Source organism: Phyllostomus discolor, chromosome 8 (assembly GCF_004126475.2).
Source record: "Phyllostomus discolor isolate MPI-MPIP mPhyDis1 chromosome 8, mPhyDis1.pri.v3, whole genome shotgun sequence".
Lineage (NCBI taxonomy): Eukaryota > Metazoa > Chordata > Mammalia > Chiroptera > Phyllostomidae > Phyllostomus > Phyllostomus discolor.
In genome coordinates this window covers 104,082,669-104,109,187 of record NC_040910.2, presented here as the reverse complement: position 1 = coordinate 104,109,187, position 26,519 = coordinate 104,082,669, and the positions used below count along the sequence as shown (strand labels likewise).

The following is a 26,519-nucleotide window of genomic DNA, read 5'->3' as shown; positions in this document are numbered from 1 at the left end:
AGGAGGTAGCTGTGAAACCTGTAAGAATCAGGCTATGGATCTAGGCTCCTTGGTTTATTGAGACATTACTAAAGTAAGAGAGATGACCTCAAAGATGGTTGTATTGGAAAGTCTTCTCTAGGTTGAGAAAAAGTGCCAAAGAACTAAGATTTTTTTTTCATCAAGAAAGCAAATATAACTGCAGAAAATTCCTCAAGTAACTATACTTTTAGAAAGCTTAGTGTAAACCTTGAAAGCCTTTTAAATGAAGAAAAACTACTTGGAGGCATTTCTAAGATCACTGCTTTCTTCAAGGTGCACAAAATTGAGAAACATATATTGTTATTTTTTAAAGTATTGTGTTTATGGTAAAATATCTTTGATACTTAAATATTTAATATTTTCTAACTTTATTTAAGTTGTTATTTATTTATATTAATAAAATAAAATTAAAATTAGAAACATGTCTAACTTGTCCAGAGTTTGTCATTATGCAAGTCACTGAATGTGTAATTCCTTTAAATTATTTCTTGCAGAGGAACTTATTTTTATTTAAGCTGTTAATTATAGCTTTAACAATGATCAACATATAAAATGTATTAATATAAAATAATGTTGCAATTAGCTATATACTTATATATGCATATTTATGATTAACAATATAGTATATGGATTAATCAAATAATTTCATTTACTTGCAATGACTCACAAATTGTGTAATCATCTGTAAGTAGAACAGTATTTCATACTATTCTACCAAATTCAAAGACCAAATTCCTAACTGATTAATATTTCAATTGCTGCTAAAATAGATATGCTACAATTATAGTTTCACACCAGTGTCAAAAAACAAATACATAATTAGGTATTGTATATTACCTGCTATTTCCCATGACTACAAGATCTTACAGTATTTTTCTAAGAACAAAGAAGTTGTTAACTATTTCTAAATGTATCTTCCTTAGTATATATTTGAGTTTACAATGAAAGTTGTGTCGGTGACTTTTTGTTTGATTTTGTTTATAATAGATGGGAGTAAAACTAACTTAGAACAGGCCATGCTAGGCTTAGCAAACATTTGGAGGTGGATAAAGGCAAAGTATGTAATTTAGTTTTCCACTTCAACTGTACTTTTGTAGTTTGTTAAGAGAAATTCCCATTATTTTTGAGTAATTTAAAATGATATTCTTTTCCAAGAGTATCATTTTAAGGGATCTAAAGTATCAATCTAAGGGATTCGGAAGTTTGAATAATGCTCATTTTAAGCTTTTTAACAGCAGACAAATTTTCTGGAACTTAATAAATTATGTCATGCCAGGATTCAGACTCAGAAGTTTGGATCTGATTCCATGCACCTGGAGCAATGAATCTTAGGTGATTCTAATTAGTGACATTTATCTTTCCAATATTTAACTGTTTCCCAAAATATATCCCCTTTCTCCTGAAATAAAATACGTCACTTTTCCATACAAGTCCCTTGTTTTTAATCAGGAAAGCACGTATTAGTGAAGTGATTCATAGTATTATGCCACATTATCTTTTTGTAAGTAATCTACAACTATTTAGAGATGTTTTTACTACATCGATGTAGGCCAAGTACAATCCCCATTTCACAGGACACCATTGCCCTATAACACAGACTTGAAAACTGTATACAAAACCTCATATTAGAGAAGTAACTTTTCCCAGTGTTTTACTATGTTTTAAGATGCCACTAGGGCATGTGGCCCAGTGGATTGAATGTCGGCCTGTGAACCAAAGGGTCACTGGTTCGATTCCCAGTCAGGGCACATGCCAGGGTTGAGGGCCAGGTCCCCAGTGTGGGGCACGCAAGAGGCAACCACACACTGATGTTTCTCTCCCTCTCTTTCTCCCTTCCTTCCCTTCTTTCTAAAGATAAATGAATAAAATCTTTAAAAAAAACAATAGTTTAAACGTGAGATTTTAAAAACTATTACCAAAATGATGAACACTGTAAAACAGTTACAAAGTGGCATATCATAGCATGGACATAGGCACAAAGTCATAAAATTTCTTCCAAAATATAATTATTTCACAAGTAACTAAAAATATAGGTAACCTTTCTGTTCTTATATTGTGCCCAGTGCCAGTGGGACATATCACCGGTGTATAACTGAAATCGGCTGAATTGATTAGCTGTTTCAACTTTGTGTGGATACAGACCGAAGAGCTTTGACCTCATAACAGACTTCAGAGCAAGCTTAGTTAGAAACTATACCATGAAGACCTAAACCACAATAATTTACTCTGTTGCTTGGACCCGTTCAAAGTACTGCCACTTGCCCTAATTACCTAGGTAAGGACCTAGAGCCGCTGTCTTGACTCGAAGAAGGAAATTTTAGTTTGAAACACAAAGCTATGCCAAAGAGTCAGAGGAACGTTTTACTGGGAAATGTCCTGTCAAGGCCTCACAGATAACTGAAGATACCCCCGACTGTATTGATGCTTACAGCCATGCTTTTTGAATTAGTGTATCTGTCAGATTACCTCTTTTTATTGCATACCACCATGTAGCACTGTACTTATTCACATTCCCTTAACAGCTTAGACAAAGTATCACTGATACATGTTTGGGGTAAACAGTCGTTTTCTCCTCACAATGTGCCAAAAAAAAGAATTGTGCAGTTGAGTTTTCATCATAAAATATCATTTGGGGAGAGCAGAAAAGTGGACTACAGGTAACTCTTAAGAGTTGCTTCTCCATGGGATTTCTCTTCTCAAAGATGTTGTTTCCAAAGATAACACATCTTAGAATTGTAGAATTTTAAAATGGAAAAAGATATTAACAATTTTCTAGTCCGTCCCTCTCATTTGTCAGAATAAAATGAAACCCCGAAAGGGTCAATGACTTATTGAAGGTCATGCAATTTGTTGCCAAGACAAAGCTTCTAGAACAGTGTCTTTCATTGGCCAGAATTCTAAAATGCAGGGTTTTCATTTTGTGACATTATATTACACTGTCTTAATTTTATTTCTTTTTTAAACATGGGAATTGAACACCATGTTATGAATAAAAACTATTAAGTTCATCTTTCTTGTTTATTTTTAAGCTAGAAAATCAAATGTACAACAATTATGATGGATTTTTCAAAGGGAGAGATACCACAGGTTTGGGGCCCAAGTCTCCTCTGGACTCCCAAATATATGTTTCTTCAACCTTAGTATATAAGGTTTCTTCAACCTTTATTGGACAGAAAATATGTTGAAATTATTATTTTTTTCCATAAAAGGAACATTCAACAATTTGAAAAGCATTTATTTTTTGGGTAACAGATTTTTTCCCCAAATAACAAGATAGGTATAGCCATCTTGTTTCAATAATTTATAACTCAGCAGGCACAGAGAATGAGGACTATATAACTGTTTCTCTCTTTAAATGGGAAGCCGGAGCACAAGTGGCAGGGAGAAGGAAAAATAAATCTTAAAAATTCAGATGACAAGTTGCTTTGGGCTAGAGACAAAGACAAGGAAAACACATAACCCCGTAGTACGCGTGCAGGCCATAAAGACAGAGCGATAAAGTGGCCACCGCGAGAGAGGCAATGTGCTCTTGGACTTAAAAAAAAAAAAACGCCTCCGAGGGAAAGGAACGACTTAAGGAAAGGCTATCAAAATGAATTTTGAGAAGTTCTTCATGATAATTGTAACGAGTCTACATTTCAGTTCTCTGTGTTCTTTCTCCGCACCCTCCACTTACAGCTCGAACGGACGCAGCACCTGCCAGCCGTGCCCATGAGTTCCTGAGGTCCCAGCCTCGTGCCTCAGCCTCTGAGCCGGAATAGCCCCTTGCTTGACAGGGGCTAACCGTATCCGGGAGGCTCTGGAGGAGGTCTGCTGGGCGGCGGGTCTGCTGCTGTTCATACAGGCATCCTGTCGGCCGGGCGAGCGGGAGCTGTGGGAGACCCAGAAACGACAAGGCTCAGATGGGAATGGCAGCAAAGGGCTCCGTTCCGACCACTGGTCTCAGGCTCTGGGGACCAAGAAAAGAACTGGGGGTTCCTCTCTCCTTTCGGTCAAAGCCCACGGTTGGGAAAGAACGGAAATCTCCCCCCAGAACCCGGTCCCAAGTAAATTTCATTTCCTATCTCATCCTCAAGTGAGAATGAGTCACTAATTAATGCAATTCGGTAAGCGTAATTGCAAACCACTCGGGTGGGCATGTAAGAGGTCTTTCTCTTTACTTATGGGCAGAGAACGGACTACTTCGGAGTTAGAGCAACTTGAAGGAAAAAAGCTACGAAATTATAGCCCCTCCCATCATGCACACCACTCCCTGCCCATCCTATTTAAGAAGGCTTCGCAGTATGGGTTTCATTTTTTCACTTAAAAAATCATTTTAAATTATGGTCGCAAGGAAAACGTTGGCAGTTCTTATTCTTTTCTGAGTGGTCTGAGAAATGTTACATCAGCGCATCTGAGAAAAAAATAGAGAAAACAAGATCTCTTTTCATTTTGTTTTTGAATCAATACCCGAAATAATGACCAGAAGCAAAAATCCACCGGTGAGTCAGCAAGCAGGAGGCTCGGCCGACTAGTCAGCTTCATCCTTCGCCGCTGAGCTGTGCTGCGGGCTCCGCCGCAGCTGCAGGCCACTACAGCAGATAGATAATGTAGGAGAGGATGACCAGGCCGATGATGGCAAAGAACATCAGGATGAAGATATCCAGCATGATGGAGTCCTTTGGCCGGGAGGCCTCTGGATTCCAGGGAAATGCGAGCTGTGAGCACGGAGGTTGCAGCCAGCGGAGAGAAATGGCTCCCTCCCTCCTCTCTCCGCTGCTCAGCCCTCGTTTTCCCCCTCCCCCTTCCAAGGGGGAGAGTAAGGGATGCTGCAGCTCCATCAACAGCTTACTTCTCTCCTCCCCCCTCGTCCCCCAACATCCCACAGCCAACCAATCATAGAGCCTGGCAGCGGGTAACCGAGAAACTGCTCATTGAGACCAGGCAGAACTGAAGAGGCTCAATTTCTCCCCAGGAACCCAATGCCACCCCTTTGTATCTAAGTGGAGTCTGCATGACGTGGACTCAGGAGGAGACCTGATCTCTATCCAGATCCCTTAGGAATGAAGCTTCCTGACTGCCTGTCTTCCTTTTCTTCTCACGCATCACAGCAAACGATCTCAGAAGAACAATGGTTGGGAGTTGGGCGAGCTGTTGGCAAGTCGTAAGGGTCCCCGCAAGTCTCCGCCGGCATCCCTGGGATGGAGCTCACACTTAGGGGTTCCTAGACTGTAGCGGATACTGCACGTGGTGTAACTTCAACCTCCCTACCCATCTTCTATAGATGAGGCTCAGAGATGGTCGGGAGCTGGCCTGATGTTTCGCTGGGAATGGCAGAGACCAAGAATCAAAACTCGGCTCGCACACTCCAGAGTCCATATTGTTCCCTCTTGCCCAGAGGGCCGCCCCACCTTCTCCAGTCGGAAATGCCCCCCAGCCCTGCTCGGGTTGGGAGGCATTTGGGCGCAGGTCTCTCCCTTTACAGTGTGAGCCCCAGAGGTCTCTCCTCCGCCACTATTCCTCGCCTCTTTCAGTCATTACCCACTTTCTCGTCCCCTTTTGTATCCCCTCCACAGAGCCCCCCGTGGTGTCCCGTCTAGAGAGGGCACCAAAGGGTTCGCAGGCCCATCCCTGTGCAGTGCCAGAGTCTAGAAAGGCAAATTTAAGTGGCTTCTTCTGAGGGGAAAGGAAAAAAAAATGTGACATTTTATTTTTTTACACTGGGTGGTGGGTATTCAGTTATGTATTGTGTTGCTTTATGCCTTATTATGCTTTAATTATTTCCCACTAAATTAAAACATTTCCTGTGACATCTCTGAGGCCTAGTGTCCATGGCTGTGTCCCCAAATTACTCTTTTGAAGGGGTGAAGAATTAGTTATCTCCCCTCCTCTTGCTGGTAGAAGAGGGCCTAGCAGCTCCTCCCACTGGCCCATCCCCGGGAGGCAGAGTGTTTACCCACCCCCCAACCCCCCACCCCAGGCAGGCTGTGCCCTCCAACTGCTCAGGTGAATGGAGCCTCCTGGGGAGAAGGGGCTGCAGCTCCCAGACAAAAGGGGGGCAGGCCTACCAGAGGCAAGATTTGCCAACTCATTCCCTCCTGGTGGGAAAATATTAGGCAGCCGGCGCGTTCAGAGGAGAAGCAGGTGTCGGTATTGTCTTTAATTATCCCACCCAGTGCTGCCTGACACTGCCCACGCTGCTCAGCCCTGCTGACACACAGGCCTGCCCGTCATTCTCCTGATTGTTATCACTCTCTTGATTAGGAAAGCTCGATTCCAGCTCAGTTCGGGGAAGCCCTTTTCTTCTCCACCCTGCTGTTGTCCTGAAGCTAGAGAATGCCTTCATTTCTGAGCACCAAGCAGGAAATGTGTCTCGGCACAAACAGTCGGACATTGGACGGACTGGTCGCCCTGAGCCAGGGCGGAAGGGTCTGGATTCCTTCTCTCCCACCGCCCCCTTCCCAGCCCGACAGAAGGGAGAAGGCCGCCTGGCCTTCCAGTCCGAGGTTAGACCCAGCGCCCTGGAGTGAAGGACAGAGCACAGGAGATAACACAATGAAAGGCGAAGCAGCCACAGGCCCACAGCCCACCCCAGCAAGGTGGCAGGAGGCTGCGAGCATCACACCGGGGTTCCTAAGGCCTCCAGCTCTGGACCTCCAGTCCAGCTGTGTGACTCCCACCAACGTTCTGGGTTTCAGTGAACCCTGTCTGTACGATGGACATCACGGTAGTTACTGCTCTCGTAGAGCTAATAAGATCAAATAAAAAAACGTGTGTTCAAGCCCTGGCTGGTGTAGCTCAGTGGATTGAGCACGGGCTGCAAACCAAAGCATTGCAGGTTCAATTCCCAGTCAGGGCACATGCCTGGGTTGCAGGCCACGGCCCCCAGCAACCGCACATTGATGTTCCTCTCTCTCTCTTTCTCCCTCCCTTCCCTCAAATAAATAAGTTAAATTAAAAACACCTGTGTTCAAAATCACATCCATAAGGTATCACGCTAATGAGATCAAATAAAAAAACCTGTGTTCAAGGTCACATTCATAAGGTATCACGAGTACTGCTTTGGTTCGTCAGCCCACCCAGCAGACGGCTTCCTCCGTCTTATCCCACTGCAGACTGTCCCGGTCTCTCCATCATTTTCTTCCTCGAGGATGTGCCGAGTCCCTCCCATGGGCAGGCAGAGAGCTGACACCGCCTGCCTGACTGCTGAGCTCATTCGTTAATTCAACAAATATTGGCTGAGCAGCTGTGCCTGGCCCTGTGCGAGCTCTGGGGGGAGTTAAAATGAATCAGACCGGTTACCTGCCCCGGGAGTGCCCTGGCTGGTGGGGGAGACAGTCCGGGAGTACAGGAACTCTGGGAGGCTTCTGGGTGTGTCTGCAAGTTGGGCAGATGTATCCAGAGCAGACCAGTGGGGAGTCCTCCACGAATAAGCAGGGAGCGTGTGCCAAGGCAAATTGCCACTCTAGGCTGACAGCTTCCAAACCGGTCTCTCCCTGAAGGATGGCGGGGCTCCCGGGAGAGTGACGGGCCAACGCCCCCAAACAGATGGCACACACACCAGCTGCACGTCTGAGCCAGAGCGAAAACGAAGTCCACAGGTAAAAATTATACTTTTATTTGAGTCACCAGATTCACTTGTGGTCCAAGTCAAATGTTCAGAATCATAACAGGCCAGAAGGGTTTGATCCCAAGCACAAGCCCACGAGGGAGGGGACCAAACAGACCGGGAAGAGACAACCACCCCATATAAAAGGATGAGTGACAGCTCACACACACGGATGAAATGTTTGGACAGAGGCAAGTTTCACGTGGTCATTTGTTTCTTTTTAAATACAGGTCTGTGGGTGGTATTTTCCAGCTATTAAAAAAAAAGGGGGGGAGGCCCAAAAGTGCTTATGTGAAGAGGAAAAAAAGGCAGAAATTAAGCAATAGTTTTCCCTGGAGGGACATGAGGAAGAAAACAGGAAGCAGTGTTGAGAAAATTCACTTTCTCACCATTGGGCTTCTTGCATTTTATTATTGGTCCACTAACGTTATGTTCACATTCTAGTTTTGATGTATCTCCTTTCCTGGGACACGGGCTGAAAGACCTCTGTGAACTATGAGAAGATCCGGGCCTCCGCCCAGCCCCCGCTTCTGTGCTCCTTTAGGGATGGATGGTTCTGGAAAGGAACAGGACTCCCAGCAGCCCCTGGGTCCCTCAGCACCAGTGTGACAATCCCTCCTCTCTCTGGGGTGTATAAGGCCCCCTATTTTTAGGATGGGAGGAGCAGAGGGCCAGCAGAAAGATTCCAGTGGCCGGCCTGCCTTGCTTTTTTGGAAGGGAAATGAAGCTGAGTTAAAAGGCTGCTCCTTGCCCCTCCTCCCCCCTCCAGACCACAGGTCCTCTGCAGGGCGCATCTTTGACCTTTGGTCCCACAATCCATGTTGTGCTTTGAGATCAAGAGGAAATGGGATGACCCAGCGCCTCTCCCAAGGCTCCCAATATTGCTCCCTCATCCCCCAAACCACCCTGTACGAGACCCTCCCTCTGCCCTCACCTGGCTGAGGCCAAGCAGGAAAAGGGGTGCTTGGTCAGGCAGGGGCTCCCCCCCCCCACAGTCATTTCCTAAGCTCTCTGGTTTGGGGTAAGTATTCCCAACTTGACTCACAAGCAGCGAGGACTTGCTGATTGTGCCTGCAGCCCACGGCCGCAGGGTGAGAGGATGCAAAGTTGTCCCTAAGGGGCCCGAGTGGCTCAGAGTGGAGATGGGAGGGGGTGGCCCAGAGGGTAACGAGAAAGCCGGGAGATGAATAAAGCCAGGACAGGGTTGTCACAGCCTCCAGCGAGGGACAGAAGGGACTTGGAGATAGCACCACTCTCCCTTCCTCATCCCAGGGTCTGTGCGTCCAGTTTTGTAGCCCTGGGACCCTCTCCCAACACCTCAAGGGGGCTTTAGTTAGGTAAGGGAGAGGACTGGGGCGAGAGCACCCAGAGTAAGGCACCCACAGCGTGGGTAACGCAGGGTCCTCTGGCGCCTGTTCTGCAGCGCGGGACACGGAGACAGCAGATGAGAGAGAGCGTGCCCGGAGCTACGATGCCTGCCCCCACCCATCTCCCATCATCCTCTCACTTCTGCCCAGCACACTGCAAGAAGGGTAGGTGGGCTGCCTCCGTTCCTGGACAGAAGGAGGAATTTTCATTCCGAAGGAAATGAAGGGACGTCTCTCCCCTAGGGCCTCCCCTCCCCCGCCTCTGTGGGTTTCGAGGAAAGTATCCGGGGAGAACCGTTCTGTGTACCCCCACGTAAGCCCACAGACTCCTGCAGCCCGCACCCTGCCCCTTCGCTCACACTCACGCTGGCTCACACTCACACTGGCTCACACACCTACAGACACACACACTCCTCCCCCCACACGCCCAGTCCTGGTCCACTGGGGAACGGGTGGGGGAGGGGAGGCCACGGGGAGGACATCCTCCCAGGAGGAGGAGTCGGGAGGAGCGGCACACCTGGCCCAGATGGGGGCCGGGGGCTGAGCCTCAAAGGCCGAAGGCCCAAGGCTTCCTTGCCTCACCTGTGAGGACCACAGCCTCCAGTCAAGGAGGCAAGCCGGGGCCCCTGGGGGTTGGGAGAGTGAGGGGGGAAAAAAGGGCTCCGGGAGAGAACACCCTGTTCCCTCCCTTCCTGCAGCTGTCCCTACACGTGAGAAGGGCCAGGACTTGACCCAAGCCGTGCTTCCTGGGGAGCTCCGAGCCCACACCCATCTGCGGGCGCAGGAGAGCGAAATCACAGTGTGCGGAGGAACCGTGCGAGGAGACATGGGCCCCAGAGTGGGAACTGTACCCTCCTCTGCTGTCTCTGAGAAGGGGAGAGGGTGGCAGGCACCCCTCAGAGGGCCAGCAGCCCCATCTTTCAGGGAAAGCCCTCTCACTGGTGCCTACACAGTGGCAGCCCCCCACCCGTCCCACCCCAGGGGCAAGGGCGGGGGGACCCCACTCCGGGGAATGCATGAAGTTCCTGCCCTGGGGGGCCGGGGGTCTGGGGCTCACCCCAGCCTGGAATGTTCAGGTGTGTGAGGTGGTGGGCGGGAGGGTCCGAGCGGCCAGAACAGAGAGAAGGTAGAGGCCTGGGAGCCAAGGGGACCCCCATTCTGGGGTGGCCCTACGGGCCTCGGCCTCCCCCAGGGGAAGGCCCACACCCGTTCGGTCTAGAGAGAAAACCAAGACATCGGTCGTGGGGAAAACCTGCCAGAGGGAGGAGCCCGCGAAAGTGGCAGAACAAGGCTTCAGTTGGCAAAAGCAGCTGGAGGAGGGTGGGAGGAGAAAGCTGTGGCAGATCTGAAAACACAAGAGACACTGAGGGGCGGGCGGGCCGCGCCCGGGACGATGCGATGCCGTGGAATGCACTGGAGGAGGGTGGGCGAGGCGGCGCCCGTGGGCTCAGATGGCCTCCACGTAGTTGGCCGGCAGCATCCCCGTGTCGCCGGTGCGCTCCACGGTCCCGTACATCCAGCCGTCATCGATCTGCTGCACGTTGACGATGGTGTCCCCGTCCTGGAAGGAGACCTCGTCCTCGTCGGCGGCGCTGTAGTCGTAGACCGCGCGGTACCGCTTCTGCGGGGGGCGGGGACGGGGGCGGCGTCAGCCCAGGGCCCAGCGAGCACCCCCATCCCCCGGGAGACCCCCCTGGCCTGCCTTCCTGACTGTCCGGGGCCCTGAGCAGAACGGGGGTGAGCACTGGGCCAGCGCTGGGGGAGAGGGAAGGGCTGGGCTCCGCCCGCAAGTTTCTCGCCTCTTGGGCTCCCTTTCTGCGCGCGCCCGACTACTCCGCCTCTACTGAGCGGCAGGCGTGAGCCAGGGAGCGAGGTCGCAAGAGCCCGGCTCCAGCCCTTGAAAGCAGAACGCGGCAAGGTCCCACGGACACACGGCCGGTGAGTTTCAAAATATGATACGCCTTGTACACGGTTATCTGTATTATTGTAAACGCCAGTCTTTCTTCTTCTTCTTTTTTTTTTCAAGCTGTGATAAGCCTGGCTTCATTCCCAAGTTCAGGACAAAAGCCTATTCTTGGGAGAAAAGGCTCCAGGTGTCATGAGAGATTTCTACCTTGGCACCTCAGCCAGTCCTACGCTTAAAGCTCTAGGAAAACCCAGTGGAAGCACGTGAACTCCAGCTGTGGTCTTGGAAGCGGGCATGACTCTAACATACTCCAATCTCACTCCCCTTGACATTAAATGATCTCTGGGGGAGTCAGCTCAGCCTTGTGGTCCCGGGGCCAGGCCCTGGGACCTGTGTGGAGGCTGGCAATGGGCCCGGTACCAGTGGGTCCAGGGCTAGGTGAGCCCCTTGACTGCCTCCCGTGTCCCCTACTCCGTCCTGCTGCTGGGACCCCTGCCTAGACCAGTCTCTGGTTTGCCCCTCCCAGGGCTCACCCACTGTGATTTCAGGGGGACTTCCCAAAATGCAAACCAGATCGTGTTACTCCCTGGCTTCAAATCCTCCACAGGTCCCCCATCCTCGTTAGCACTCCATTTCAAACTTTCCCCCCAAGCAACAAAACCCTACTCCCTTAGCTCCCAAGTCTACGGGATAAGAGTTCCCTTATCACCAACTCCGGCTCTACCTTTTGGGCTGAGTGGCCACCATCTATGCCTGTATCCGGCAACAGCCTCCTAACTCATGTCTCTGCTTCCGCCCTCGCCTCTTCTCAAAATAGCGGCTGGAGCCATCTTTTAGAAACACAGGTCAAACCCCTCGTTCTGCACCGCTCATCAGTCACAAAGGCCTTCCTGTGCCTACAAGTGGCTGCATGATCTGACATCATCTCCTACCCTCACTCCCTCTCCAGTCCTCTGAGCCTTCCTGCCGGTCGTCCTCGAACTCCCCTAGCCTCCTCCTGCCTCGGGGCCTTTGCACTCGCTGGTCGCCTTGCACTGCTCACTCCCTCACTGTCCTGAGGACTTCGCTGCTCTCTCTCCCCTTACCCTACTACTACGGTTTTTGTCTTCACGGCACGTGCCACCACCTGACCTTTCGTTGTACACCTCCTTACTGCTTTCCTGTTTGTCTCACACCAGAACATGAGCTCCAAGAAGACTGGCTAGTTTATTCCTCTAAGTATTGTCCCTCCTGGTCCTACATGAGCTGCTCTGAATTCCCAGGCACGCAGCCCAGAGGAGCTGAGCCCTGCCAGGAGCTCCACAAGGGCGGCTCAGCCGCACCTGTGAGTGGCTGGAACCTCAACTCTAAGGACTGATAAGAACGCCTCACTTCCTCCTCTGCTCGTTCACTCCTTCAGCAGAGCTGCCGAGGGCCCGCTCTGTGCCTGGCCGACAGTAAGCAAACCAGAGCAACGCCCTGCGCACTCAGAGCCTCCGGTCCAGCGGGGGACACAGAAGTGAATAAATAGAACTGTTCTCAGTTGCAAAGCGTGCTCTAAAGGACACCACTGGGGTGGCGTGACAGCAATGTCAGGGGAGACCCACTTGATGTGAGATGGTTTGGGGGGCCCTCCAGAGGCAGGGGCAAGCTGAGATCTGAAGCACATGGGGGTGGTCATGAAGAGTGGGGGGCAGCGCCCAGGTGAGGGAAGCCCTGAGCAGAAAAGCGCTTGGTCTGCTCTCCCAGGTAGCTGGACTAAGAAAACCTGGGTGTGTGTGTGGGGGGAGGAAGTAGGGGGCGGAGCTGAAACACAGGGCCCCAGGGCCCACCCAGGGCCCTGCCCAGGAGGCTGAGATCCGTATCAGCTGCAGATGACAAAGGAACTGGGGTCAAAACGCAGGGCAAGCCTGGCCTCCTGGGTGGGGTTTCTAAGAAAAATCTCTGCCTCGGGTCCTTCCTTGGGCCTACTGATCTGCCTCAGGCCTCACTGCTCTGTTCTTCACCCTCTCACCGCCACCCTCTAGCCAGGGCTACTCACCCCGCCCCCGCCTGGGGCGCTGCGCTGTATGGAGACTGGGGCCGCAGGCTCCTTGTAGCCGCCACCGTAGGACGGGGCCGCCTGCTGCTGCGGGGGCTGCTGGAAAACTGGAAGACAGGAGGAGGCAGGGCTCAGAAACTATCTTGCCGAAACAGCCCCTCCCAGAGCCCTCTCCCATCCCCCCCCAAGCCCGTATCATGTATTTGCACCCCCACTTCTCAGAGGTGACTGTGTGTGCACACTTCCAGGTGCTGTGTACGCTGCCGTGGGGGCTGCGTGTCTCACCGCCCCCATCACACTGGGAGCCCCCCATCACACTGGGAGGGCCCGGGCACAGGCCCGTGCCCGGGTTCATGCCCTCGGTTGGGGGTGGGGATGGGACCTGACCAGGGTGTGCGTGAACCAGGCTTCTCCCCATCCTGCAGGCAGTCTGGCCCCAAGCCCTCTACCCTCACCGGCCTCCTGCCCACCTGGGGCGCTGCTCGGGATGTGGTGAGGCTGCTGCTGCTCCTGGTGTCTCCGGTAGCTGCTGCTGTCCTGGGAATCTCGCCGCTCGGGCTCCATGCCCTCTCCCCCACCGGGGCCCATGCGGCTCTTCTCAAACTCCTCGTGGTATTTTATCTGAAGGGGCCGAAAGCACTGGGTAAAGGACCCACAGAAAACCAACCTAGTCTCCCTCCCGTTGCCACTCAAGATCCCGGGATGGGAAAGACTCCCCGAGGGCTCTGGACAGAGAAAGCCGGGTCCTTGCGGGAGTGCACCAGCTGTGTGCCCTGGGACAGGCCATGTGACCCTGCCGGGCCTCAGCTTCTGCCTCCATAAAATGGGACCTGGGTGGCTACCCCCGGGGTAGCAGGAGGAGGCAATGAGATGACCAGTGGAAAATGGCCATGTACGCTAAAGCACCAGACAAATGCGAGTGGTCGCTGTCACGTGCTGGTGGCAGGGACATGGCAGGGATGGGACGGGGCGTGGGGGGGGGCGGGGGGGGGGGGCTGCCCTGCTTCCACTCTGGCCAAGAGCAGCCCCAGCAGCGACTGTTTACTGAGCACCTACTAGGTGCCAGGCACTGTGCTTGGTGTTCCACGTCATGGCCCATGTGACCCTATGATGGGGTGACTACAACCACACAAGAAGGAAGCTCAGGCGCTGAAAGGCAAAGGGAGTTGCCCAAGAACATGCAAATTCCAGAGCCCGTGCCCTTCATCAGCACCAGGTGGTTCTGCCTCTCGTGGGCATGCGCGGCGGAGGCCAGCGCCCAAGCGTGCTCTCCCGAGGACGCCAGCCTTTGGAGACAAGAAACGTCAGGCTGGACGTTCTCTTGGAGATGGAGTCCCCCTCTGATCAGATCCCCAAAATGGGCAAGAAGAGGCCAGGAGAAGTCACACGCCCCAGCCCTCGGCAAGAACTGGCTGAACTGGGCAGGCCGAGGCCCTGGGGACCTCCTAGGTTTGCGTTTTCACAAACCTGCCCTTCCGGCGCTCTGCTTCCGACCCACCTGGGCTGCTTGTGAGAAGGCGGGTCCCGGGGCCTTCTGTGGCACAGACAGAATCGGGGCCCGGGTTCCGGGCGATGCATTTTTTTAAAAGCTCCCCAGGTGAGTCAGAAGCAGGCTTACGTTTGGGAACCAGGGATCTAGGGCAGAGGTCGGCGAACTGGCCCGAGGGCCCACGGCCCATTTGCTTGGGGTCCGTGAGTAAGAATCATGACTTCGTTTTTTCAATGACGGGGGTGGGGGGCCCAAAAGGAATATTTTGTGACACGAGCACTTTCTCTGACATTCGCATGTTGGTGTCTAGAGGTCAAGTTTTTGTTTTTGGGTTTTTTTTTTAAGAATTTATTTTTTTAGAGACGGAAGGGAGAGAGAAAGAGAGAGAGAGAGAAACATCAATGTGCGGTTGCTGGGGGTCATGGCCTGCAACCCAGGCATGTGCCCTGACTGGGAATCGAACCTGCGACACTTTGGTTTGCAGCCCGAGCTTAATCCACTGAGCTATGCCAGCCAGGGCTAGAGGTCAAGTTTTATTGGGACGCAGCCACACCCACTCGTGTCCCCGTCACCTGTGGCCGCTTTCATGCTGTTATCACTGCAGAGCTGAGCTGCTGCCACGGAAGCCAACTGGCCCTCTGAGCCTAAAATACGTGCTCTCTGGCCCTTCACAGGAGAAGTGTGCTGACCGCTGCCTGTCCAAACACTTGGGCGGCAACATGTGAAATGTGTCAGCACAGCCCCCCCAAATCACGTCTATTTTATAAATCACATAACAAGTCGCGCATCACAGATGTGGAAAGCACATTGTAAAACGTACACAAAAGATATGGAGGAGAGCGGAAGATGAGAAAGAACCAGGGCAAAAAGTCTAAGGCATTCTCCCCACCATCTCAGGGGCCGGTCGCCCATGGCCCACCTCACAGACCCGGGTCTGCTGGCTCTGCGGAGAGGAACTGGTGGGAGGAGAGCAACCAGGGGGAGGCGCACGGTTTCAGGGGCCCATGAGGGCCGGGCCAGGCCGGGTGTGGGGGAGGAAGTGAGACAGAGAGTGACAGAATAGGGGGGGCTATTCTGGTCCCCACCCCCAGAGGAAACTCGGAAGGCAGGACACGGAGGGAAATTGGTCCTGACCCGGGCAGGCCCAGGCCTTAAGCCTCTCTAGGCCTCGGACCACTTGAGTGGAAGCTGGTCTCACTTCCTCTTCACCAGCTTCCTGCCCTGGGATTCTCCCAGTGGCAAACGGGGGTGTGGGGGGAGCCCTCTGTCCTGCAGCAGAGGGGACTAGTGACCCTGTGCCCTGGAACCCTGGCCAATGCCTGAGGAGCTGCCCAGCCCAGGGCGGGCCTCTCTGGCCACCCATTCCCACCTTCTCTGTTGCCTTCTCTCCCCGCCCTTGGCATCAGCTTTGCAGGGAGGACAAGAGTTAACCCTGGGCCAGGCAGGGCTGACACACTGGTAACTGATCTAAAGGTCTGTGGGCGTGGGCCGCTGGGCACACCTGCACCCTTCTGCCGGCTCAGGTGATGGTTCCTCGCTGCGGCCCGGGCTAGGAGGGCAGGCTGGCAGCAGCAACGCCCGGGATGGGTCCAGGCTGGAGGCCGAGAGCGCCTCACCTTTAGGTGTTTGGGTCAGGACTAGCCTTCTCCTCCTCCTGCCCTTTCCCCTTCTGCCCAAGCAGGGCCCCACACCCAAAAGGAGAAATCACAAGCTGAGCCTATTCCTCAGGGGGCAGAGCCAGCCCTGGCCAGGCTGAACACTCATCAGATCTCCGAACTCCCTCTCGGAAGAGCACCCAAGGGTGAGTCTCCCCTAGCTCCACTCCCTCAGTGAGCCCTGTCCAGAGATCGGTCGATCAGTTGATCGGTTGGGGGAACAAGCAGAGGGTTCACCCCTCCCGAGGCCTCTAGGCTCACAAGGCAACTGCCCTTCTGACTTTTGTCCTGCGAGTGGGGAAGGTCAGCTTCCTGTGTTTACTTTCTGTTAATGAAAAGAGGCCGGACCGGAGCCGATGACGGGGGAGGGCAAGGGCATATGTGGAGGCGGACAGAGGCCTGCATGGGTCCCGAGGGTGCTGGGAGGGGGGCTGGAGGACAGGTATCCCTGATGCTGGGGGCCCAGAGACCCTGGGCAATAGGCCCCTCCTCCAAGCATGACTACCTGCAGTAGTGGGGGGGGAGGGCAACAGAGAGCCTCGGGGAAAAGGGCGCGTCTCCCTGTAGGAGCCAAGGCCGGTGCCATCCCCTGTCTGTCCCGCAGACTCGGTCCCCGTCACAGGCCGCAGCATCCCTCTCCTGTCTCAGCCCCAAGAGCTCACGAGCCCTTCACTTACTCGTGTGACCTTGGGAGAGCCCCTCCCCCCTGGGCCTCAGTTTCCTCATCTGTACATGGCACCATGGTACCGTCTGCTCCCAGGTCAGCCCTAGGAACCTAACGAAACCCGAGAGCGGAAAGCAAGTGCTGGCTGGTGGGCTTGATCTTGCTCCCTAAAAAGACACAATACGTGGGCAAATATTTATAAAATTAGAGCCAGCCGACCCAGGTGGGTGACGTGCTGGCAGCCTGACCATGAAAGATCCCTCTCCCTACGGATGCAGGAACCGCCTGCTACTGTTACTAGTAATGACCTTCACATCTGCTCACAAGTTTTTCAAGGCTCTTTGCACATCACCTCCCTTGGCCTGAGTGTCAGTCACCCTAAGGAGTAAGTCGGACAGGTCCACCTTAACTCCCACTTTACAGAGAAGGACAACGGAACGCGGAAGTTAAATGACTTCCTGCGGCTGGGCACAGGGGGACAGAGTCACAGCCAGACAGGCCCTTCCTGAGCACAAGTGCGGGGCCAGGCGGCCGCATGCCCGCATCTGCCCCTAGTCCTGGTTCACGTCTCCCGTTCTGGAATAAACACGAACGGCACCCTCTCAGTCTCAGAGGAGATGACAATCGAAAGGTCACGCTAACTCTGGGAGAAGAGGACACCAGGCACGGAAACTCAGGACAGGCGCACAGAGGCAGCAGGGGAGGGAGAGGGGTGAGGCTGCAGCTCGCTCCTGCCTGGGCACCTGGGCACCTGGGTAAAGCGTCAGTGCGGTGTGGTCCCCTCCCCTCCCCCCAGCCCCCACCTCCCCTCCCCCCCAGCCAGGGAGGGAACTGTGTCACTGCTTTGCCCACGGACCTAATGGCTTGAGAAGCAAACGGGCACATTAAAGGCTGTTAGCACATCCGAAAGGGAAAGAAACATTTTCTAGATTCCAAGGGCCTGGCTCATGCCTGCTCCAAGCTCTTCAAAGTTCTGATCTTCTAAGAGCCCCCGTGGAGGTCACCCGAAGTCCAGCACCGGCAGCAGAGCCCCGGCTGAAGGAGCGTCCCGGGCCACCGTGGGAGGATACCGCGCTCTGACGGTGCCCTGACACCCACATGAACAGGGTCCGAACCTAGGGGCCCTGCCCACCCACCCGGGCCACTGCTGGCCAGGACTGCAGGGTCCACCCCAAAACTCACACTTTCTCTGCAACCCGACGTCCTCTTTTTCCTGAGCCCCCTGCTCCCCCGATGGCGGCGAAGACGAAGGCCGGACGCCACGCGCCGCCCCCACATGACTCTGCGTCACGGCTGACGAGGGGGCACCACTGGGCTTCGGACGGAACAACCAGCTCACCAGCCAGGGTCTATTTTTACAACAGCTTCCATGTGTTGGGGGCCTAGTTGGTGCCGGTGTGTGCTTGATTCATCTCCTTTTCTCAGTCAGCCCGAGAAAAACGTCTATTCTCACCCCCAAGGCGCGAGAGGCGGTTCCAAGGTGGGTAAAGCCAGAGCCCAGCTCTCTCATCAGATCCCGGGTTCTCCGTCACCACCAACACAGCTCCCTGTCGGAAACTGACCGTACTCTGTCCTTAAAAGCAAATGTGCTCAGGCTCACTAGTGGTCAGAGACAGGGGAGTTAAAACCACAAGGAGACACCACCACACACAGTGAAAATAGCTAAGACGGACAAGCCCAAGAGCACAGATCAGTGGGAACCCTCAGCGATGCGGGGAGGAGGTCAGTGCAGCTGCTTGGAAGATGGTCCGGCATCATCCGTAAGGCTGAAGGAAGACCCAGCAGTCCCACTCCACACACACACTAGGAAATATGAATGAGGGCGGCTCTCTCTTTCCTTCCTTCTTTTTTTCCCTCCCTCCCTTTGTTTATTTCATTTTATTTCGGGAGAGAGCTGGGGAGCGTGCTGGGAGAGGGCAGGAGGGCATGCTGGGAGACAGCCAGGGAGCACCTTGTGTGAGGATGTACATAGTACACAGAGATGTTCCAAACACCCACCAGAATCAATAAAATGCAGTATAAGCCTGGAATGGAATACTATACAGTGAAGAAAAAGGAGGCCCCATAACTCCACGCGAATGTGGAGATGAATCTCTAAGCCCAGTTTGCCCAAAAGAAGTGAGATACAGAAGAATACCTGCTACAGGTACAGTATCAGTTCAAACAAAACCACAGCGTTTAGAAATGCAGAGTTACCCATTAAAACTCTGCAGACCAGCACACACTTTGAAACATTATACCACAGGACTGTACAGCAAGCCCGCCTTCAGGCCACTCGACTCTGGGGCTGGGATTTTGTTCGACGTCACTGTTTTCTACCACTTAGGCCCCGGCTGTCAAGGCTGATGCTAACCTATGGAATATAAGCTGCTAGTTATCTTAGTCTAATGGAAATGCAAAGGATTTCTGCCCGTCACAAGGACATCTCTGAAGTTCATGGGTTTACGGTCCTGCAGGACACGAACCGGTTCTGTACTGAACTGTATCCAGCGCTTTCTTTCCTGACTAGGCAGCACCTCTGCCTGTCACATCCCCCAGCTGGTTCCTCATAAATAAGTTAAATACACGTTAGATGCTCACCACGCAAGAGATGGTTTGTTTGTTTGTTTTTAACACTGCGACAACTCTGACGGGAGTGCCACGGCGCTCAGTTTCTTGACTTGCACGGTGAGTACACGCACAGGGTTTACTGTATGCTCACTGGGTGTTATATTTTGAAAAATGAAAAGACGTAAAGTTGTATACAGAAAATCAATACGCAAATAAATGTGTAAATAAATAAAAGCACAGCTTCTCTATTTGAAGGCAGTGGCTCCCACGAAGGGGCCTCAGCAATTCAAGTGTCCCATCCACACAGACACTAGGGCTCAGGGCCGAAAGCCAGGGTTCTGGAAGGACACGTTTCACCCCGCAGCACACGGCTCTGGCCTCTCAGGCCTCCCGATGCCTTTCCTAAAAACACGACCACTCACCGGACGTGTGACTTACTAGTATCTTGCCTCTTAATTTTTCCACACATTCTCCACATTAGACAATGGCCCAACTTTGCAGCCAAACTTTACCCCCTGTCTCTTAGCCACAACGCAGAAAGCAAACAGGGCCTCCTCTAAAGTGATAACAACGGACAGTATTTACCAAATGCCAACCCTTGATGTTTTCCTGGCAACCACTTCTAGGGCCCCCATTTTTACAGCGGAGCAAACCGAGGCTCCGCGGGGCCTGGTCGGCCCTGGAATGCCAGAAGCCGGGGTTCCACTCTCACCGGCTCTTCCCACGTCCCCCTCTTGCTTCCCGGCAGGAAGGGCAACAGACCACACGCCTCCAACGCGTTTAAACACCGCCCGGGCAGGCCAGACGCCTGTTTTTTAAAGGGCGCTCACTGGTCAGCCCTCTCGCCTGCAGCGCCTTCCTCCAGGGAGGCCGATCACGTCTTCAAAAAGTGGCCTGACCTCTGGAAACAGCCAGGAGCCACTGAGGGAATATATATAAACACCACCCACCCACACACACTATTTTGGATAACACCATCCTTCCCCAAACCCTCTGGAGGTGGGACAAGTGACTGATGGCCCTAAGCCGGGTTTGAGGTCCCTGGGAGTCGTGGGTTGCAGCCAGGCTGGGCACGCTCTGACTCAGGATTCACCCAAGATTCTTTAGACTCTTCAGAGATGGTCCTCAGACACCAGTGAGCACCAAAGTAACCCAAGGAATGTGTTCAAATGCTGGTCCCTGGGCCCCACTCCTAGAGATGCTGATTCGGGCAGCCTAGGGAAGGGGCCTGGGAGCCTGCATTTTCAATGAGCCTTCTCCAGTGATTCTAGGACAGCTGGCGGGAGACCCACACCTGCCAGACTCGGGCTGCATTCGCTACAACCAACAGTCTTTTAGGCTTGCGGTCACACCTCGCAGGCCCCAGCTAAAGCTGCAAAAGCAGAACCAGGTCAGGTTCAATTCATCTCCCCCGCCTCGAAGCAGAGGACAATCAGTTAATTGCAGCCCTGCGGTTAATGAAAAGATGGTTATCTCCTTAGGTGTGAATGTCTTGGCCACAGTGAGTTCGGTTACCATGTCTCTTCAGACACTAACACCTCAATAACTGGGGGGTAGGGGGAGGGAAGAAGAACAGGTGTGGAGTTTGGGTGTGGAATATTCTGGAAGCCTTCCAGAAAGGGAGGCAGGCACGATTGGGCTTGCCTGTCATCGCCTACCCCCGCTGACACCGCCCCCCCCCAGGGGCTCAGACCCACAGGCTGGAAACAATGAGTAAGGGATCCGCGGGGATCAGGGTCATTGCTAGGGAGCAAGGTCAGTGATAAGAGACAAGAGTCTTCATGGTGAAAAGCCAGAGAAGCCCAAGAGGCAAGATTGCAGCTTCGTGAACCCTTCTGGCTCTTCCCCATCACCGAAGGCTTCCCCCTGCCTCCGGTTTTCCCCTGGTGAGCTGTAAGATACAGACCCCCCTTCCCCTTTCTCTCTGGCCAGGCCCTGATTTGTAAAAGAGGGGGTGGGGGAGGGGTGCGATTATAGCCCCGGAGGCACGCCCTCCTCCCAGCCGAGGGAAGCCCTCCCTCTGTTTCCTCAAGCCTTGAGTTTCAGGCTGCCGGTCAACCCGTAATTGTGAAAGCCTTTCAGGGAAGTCTGCCACCAGCCTCTTCATAAAGTGAAATAGAAAGTATGTGAATACCCTCCAGGAGTAAGGACTCTTTTATGAAAGTTATGAGTCTGTTCTCTCTCTAAATAAATAAGCGGGCCTGTCTGGCGGGGTGGGGCGGGGCAGGACGGGGAGGGGGGTGGGGGAGGGGGGCCACGATGTGAAATGTATTTCCTGTTGTAGGTTGCAGTCAAAGTTTGAAAGCCAAGGTCTTGGGCATGGCCGGTCCTCTGGGCTGGGGCCCTGGCTTCTGAAACCACCCGGGGCCATCGCTGGAGCTCACTCTGAGCACAGCCCAGCCAACCTCTGACAGTGTCCTGGCAAGGGGGCCAGTGGGATGGGAAGCACAGGGGAGGACGCCAGTTGGGCCACTCTGAACCCCACACCCTCCAAGGCCTCAGCCCAGCGACACCTGGGCAGCACACCGACCCTTTCCCATTCCAGGCGTGAAGACAGCTGCTTGCTCAGTCCTTCACTTGCAGGGTCTCCTGGTCCAGCGGGCTGGGCACTGCCTGCAGCCCTGTGCCCCAACACGCTGTGCGCCCGTCTGCAGCCCGTCTTCACATTCTGTGCTCTGGCTCCCAGCGCTGCCCCGCCCCCACGGGCCCAGAGCCCCAGAGGCAGCCTCCCCGCAAGCCCAGAGCCACACAGGCTGCAGGTCTATGGCTCAGCTAGACCGGAAACTGAGGCCTGTTCCCTGGCCACAGGTCCCAGGGGGCCTGGCGACCCACCACCCACTCGCTACACCCAGCCTCGCCACAGTTAGACACTGCTGACCGTCCCGGGCCCAGGATGGCCCCGGCCAGGGGCTGCAGGGCCGGCGGGCAGAGCTGGCTGGGGTTTTTACACAGGAAGGAAGAACAAGCCAAGGTGGGGGAGGAAGCCGAGGGAGGGCGGAAATGACTGCAGTGTCAGCACCCAAAGGCACAGACGAGGAGGAGGGCGGCCCCTCCCCATCCCTGCCACCCAGTTTTGAAGTTCTGACCTTTGCGCTTGGACAAAACAGCTAGTCTGGACCCTAACACCCACCATAGCCAGGGGAAAAAAAACACACAATTTCAAAGAAAGTGGTGGTGGTAGGGGGTCGTCACTGAGCACACAGGCCCTCCCTGAGCCCCTCCTCGGATACAGACCTTTGAAGGCGGAAATGCTATGTGGGCAGAGGGGGGCAAAGGGAGAGTCTGGGGCACACGGGAAACAATACCTGGGAAGCCCACACTCCTCCCTTCCCTCTCTGCTCGAGCAGCGGTAGGCCAGGACAGCCCAGGGCCCCCCCAGTCGTATCGGCCAGGCTGGCAGGGAGGGCACAGGGAAGGGCAGCGGGTCAGTGTGGTGCCTCCGGGGCAGGGGAGCTTACGTTACTGATCTGGTCCTGGGTCTTCTTGATTCTCTGGAGTTCGGGCGTGTCTGCCACCACGCTGAAGCCTTTGCCCTTGTTCTTCTCAAACTCCTCCTTGTAGCGCACCTGGAGGGACCCGGACGGGAGAGGGGCAGGCATCAAGCCGGGGGAGCAGACAGGACCCTGGCCTGGGGCCTCCTCTGGGGCAGCAACCAGCCAGGAGAGAGATCCTGGCCAGAACTCCCCCTGCAGCGCCATCCACCCGCCCCCCGCAGCTCAAAACAGAAGCCTTGACCAAAAAGTACTAAAGCAACAACGAGGACCCATGAATCCAGTGCATTCTGAGTGCCCAGCGCTTCCCACGAACTATCTCATTTAAATCTTACCATATATTAGCATTAGCTCCATTTTAGATAAGGAAATTGAGCCACACAGATTGTAATCCCATGGCCAAGGCCACACAGCTGAGCAGCAAACGTCCAGAGCCACCAAGACACAAAGCTCATGTGCCTGACTCCCAACCCCTCACCGCCAGCCCGCCCTGCCAGAACGCTGCAGGGAGAAGGCTCTTTCCCGAGCTCCAAAGTCTGCCCCAGCCCTCAGCCCTTGCCAGGATGCGGCCCTACCCGCCAAGGGCCTGGGGCCATTTTTAAGTGACCGGCTAAGTGAGGGCTGTGCCAAGGGACAAAGCTGGTGCCCACAAAGGAGGACGGGGAGATGACCACTAGGAAGACGCAGTCAGTGAGCCTGTGACGGGCCGGCTGCTGAGGTCAGCGCCACAGCAGGGGACGGCACAGGTTCCGGATGATGGAGAGTCCTCCAGAACAGGGTTCCAGGCTCAGGGAGAACCCACCCCCCCCCCGGCCACCGCCCCCCTCTTCTGAGAATTCCTTGGGTCTGCGAATTGAGGGGCGTAAGTCAGACAGTGGAAGGGACTTTGCACACACTCAAGGGACTAACACAGGAGGTTCAGCTCACCCACCCCTGGGGGACCTGAAGAACAGAGTGGACGCAGTAAACGCCCCTGGGACAGAGAACTGCACCCTGGCTTCCAGGGACGTCACTGTCCACCTCGGCAGCCAGCTGTCCCCAACTCCGCCAGCTGCCTGGATCTCCTCCAAGGGGGCTGCGCGAGCCTGGACGCGGTCAGCCCAGGACACGAGGCCCAGGACCTCGGGAGTTTCCAGGATGACGAGCCCGGGCACGGAACATCTGGTCACAGGGCCGAGCTGCACTGTGACCCAACGGACGACACGTGTGTGCAGCTGGGGCCACACCTGCCGTTCCTCTGCACACCCCCCAGGGGCGGGAGTCTTTGTTTGTCCCCTGGAGCCCCCAGCCCACCCACCCTCGGGCTGCATCCTAAAAGGTTCCAGAAACTCCTTTGTTCTGATCCGGAATGAAGACAAGGGCCTGCACGTGCTGGCTCCCATCAGGCAGGAAGTCAGCACAACGGGTGAAGGTGCCCACTCCCCCCCCCGACTCGAGGGCCCGGAACTGCCCAGCACCAGCCCACCTAGGAGGGCCTAAGCCTGCACGCTGACTCTCAGGGCTGGGCTGGGGAGGGGAAGCCCTCTGAGAAGAGGGCATCAGGGCAGGCAAGGCACTCAGAGTCAGAAAAATGCAGCTCCAGACACAGAAGCCCCAAATCCAAGGCACCTGGCCTCAGTCTCCTCGCCTGTAAAAGGGCTGTCACGGGCATCACGGGAAGGGGTCTTTCTACCCCCAAGTGTGGGCCACATGCCAGAGAGAGCTGGTGCTAACACAGGCTCAGTGTCCCGCTTGCTAAGTGATGCCGGGCACACGACGTAACTTCCTGGGCCTTAGTTTACAAATCTGTAGAAAGGGGACAGTGATCCCACCCGTTCGGGTCAATGGTGCAGATGACAGACGGCCTACAGCAGCCGAGTCATCGTGGAGCGGACGGCAGGCCTCACCACATCCTGATAAGGGTAGTTGCAAAAGTACTTTGTTACAGTCCTGAACAGATGCCAGTCCGCACCAGCAACCCCCCGCACCCCGCCTTCCTCTACTTCCTGGCCTGGCAAGGGTCAGCACCCTAATCCAGGGGAAATCGCCGTGACAACCCTGTGATGACATCAGTGGGTTCCCAGGCTCGGGAACTGCCTCTCTCTCCTTGCTGGGGAAGGATAATTCATTTACCCCCGGCGCAGGGGGTCCACAGAGGGCGGGGCCAGGGAGGTGTCTGGGCTGAGAAAAGACAGGGGGGCCTGGCCTCAGCACCCCGTTGCTGTGTGCCCCTAGGCAAGCCAGTCCCTCTCGCTGGGCCCCCCTCCGAGAGGAGCTAACCAGCTGATCTCTAAAAGCCCTCCCAGCTCTGGAGTTTGGGACCGTTTTTTTTAAGCACCTACAGCCCTAACTAAGGAGGATCGAGGTGGGGGAGGTTCTCCAAGACGCCGTCTGGTGCTGGAGTGGGTGACAGGTAAAAAGCGGGCAGCCAGGAGTGTGGGGAGGGCCCTGCTCTCGGAGTCCCTCCGCGAGGGCTCCTTATCACCCAAGCGGGGGCGTTCACCCTCATCTGGGACGGCTCCCCAGGACGTGACGAGGGGCTCTGAGGAGGGAAAGGACCCGTCCAAGGTCACTCGGCCCAGGTGTTGGTAGGGTCAGGATGCTCCTCAGTGCTGGGGCTGGACGACTCTGCGCCTGGGAGGCGCCCGGGCAGCCCACCCTGGAAACCCCCCACGCGGGACCAGGACGGAGGCTCGAGTCTCCTCCAGCCTGAGCCGCCACCACCACCTATGACGCTCCGCTCCCTACACGCCGACTTACTAACTGTTCTCCCACCGTCCATCTTGTTCCGCACTCACCCCAGCACACAGTGGGTACAAATAAATACCTGTTGAGTAAATGACGAATGAACTGAATGTAGACCCCAGATTTCCAAACAAACAGGCAGCACATTTTGGAAACGAACGGCCTTACTGACCCAACGTAAGGGGAAAGATCCTGACTTTAATTAAAAAAAAATTCTTGAAAAACAAAACAAACAACACCAACAGTTTCCACTTATCTTGTGCCTCCCGCCTCCCGTGTGCGGGGCCCACGCACTCCGCAACCCACTCCCTTCTGACAAAGAAGAACCCAGGTTTGAACTGCGATGCGCACTCGGGGTGCAGCCCGGAGGGAAGAGGCTGGTGCTGGAGGCCCCGGCTTCCAGGCCCTGCTCTTTGCAGCAGGGCAGCGACAGCAGATGTTGGCTGGCTGCCGGCCCGACCCCAGGGACTGCCTGTTTGGAAGGCCTGATGCAGACTAATAAACAGCCCCCCAGCAAGCCCTGGAGAGGGGCAACCGCCACTTCGCAGGGGAAGGCACTCTGGCTGGGAGACTTGGAGTAACTCGCCGGAAGTCACGCAGCGAGCACTGGCAGACCCAGGATCTAACCTCTGACCCGCCGGCTCCAGCAAGAGCGGCACAGGTGTGTCATGTGAGGTCGCAGGATCTGAGATGCGAGAGCAGGGACCCTGACTGCCCCAGGACTCTCCAGTTTCCTGTGGCGAGTCCCAGGCTGTGCTACACCCTGGAGGTGCGGCAGTGCAGGGGCCTGAGTGAAAGAGACATTCTCTCTGCACTTCTGCCTGGGCCCAGGGGGCCGCACGGCCGCCCCTAGCTCGGCCCCACCCGAAGACACTGCCTCCATTCAGCCTGGGTGGGGGCTGGGAGGGCTGCAGGGGGCGGGTGTGGGGCCCAGCTGCCATTTGCCTGCCCTGGCCAAGCCTGGCCGGGACCACCCAGGGGGTCATTTCTGGTCAGCTCTGCGGTTCCTTCCCCCGCTGGGGAGGCTCCAGGTGTCCCAGACAC

At 54.6% G+C, this 26,519-nt stretch overlaps 1 protein-coding gene and 1 long non-coding RNA gene across 4 annotated transcripts in view; both read right to left on the bottom strand.

Moving 5' to 3' along the window:
• Window positions 1–159: 159 nt before the first annotated feature.
• On the bottom strand, window positions 160–4,791 carry LOC118502219. The gene is made up of 2 exons (XR_004904920.1): window positions 4,471–4,791; window positions 160–3,892 (listed from the first exon to the last, which is right to left on the bottom strand). It is a non-coding gene; the product is annotated as an uncharacterized LOC118502219 (long non-coding RNA).
• Window positions 4,792–7,594: 2,803 nt separating this feature from the next.
• Window positions 7,595–26,519, bottom strand: part of LASP1 (LIM and SH3 protein 1) — a 38,315-nt gene continuing 19,390 nt past the window's right edge. Inside the window, exons 4-7 of one of the 3 annotated variants that reach the window (XM_028520366.1) lie at window positions 22,719–22,826; window positions 13,373–13,523; window positions 12,903–13,009; window positions 7,595–10,597 (exon numbers count right to left, since the gene is read on the bottom strand). In XM_028520366.1, coding sequence (XP_028376167.1) covers window positions 10,424–10,597; window positions 12,903–13,009; window positions 13,373–13,523; window positions 22,719–22,826 — 540 coding nt within the window. In that variant the 3' untranslated portion in view covers window positions 7,595–10,423. The remainder of the gene's footprint in view (window positions 10,598–12,902; window positions 13,010–13,372; window positions 13,524–22,718; window positions 22,827–26,519) is intronic. The other 2 variants (XM_028520367.2, XM_036033860.1) reach the window with 2 other exon arrangements.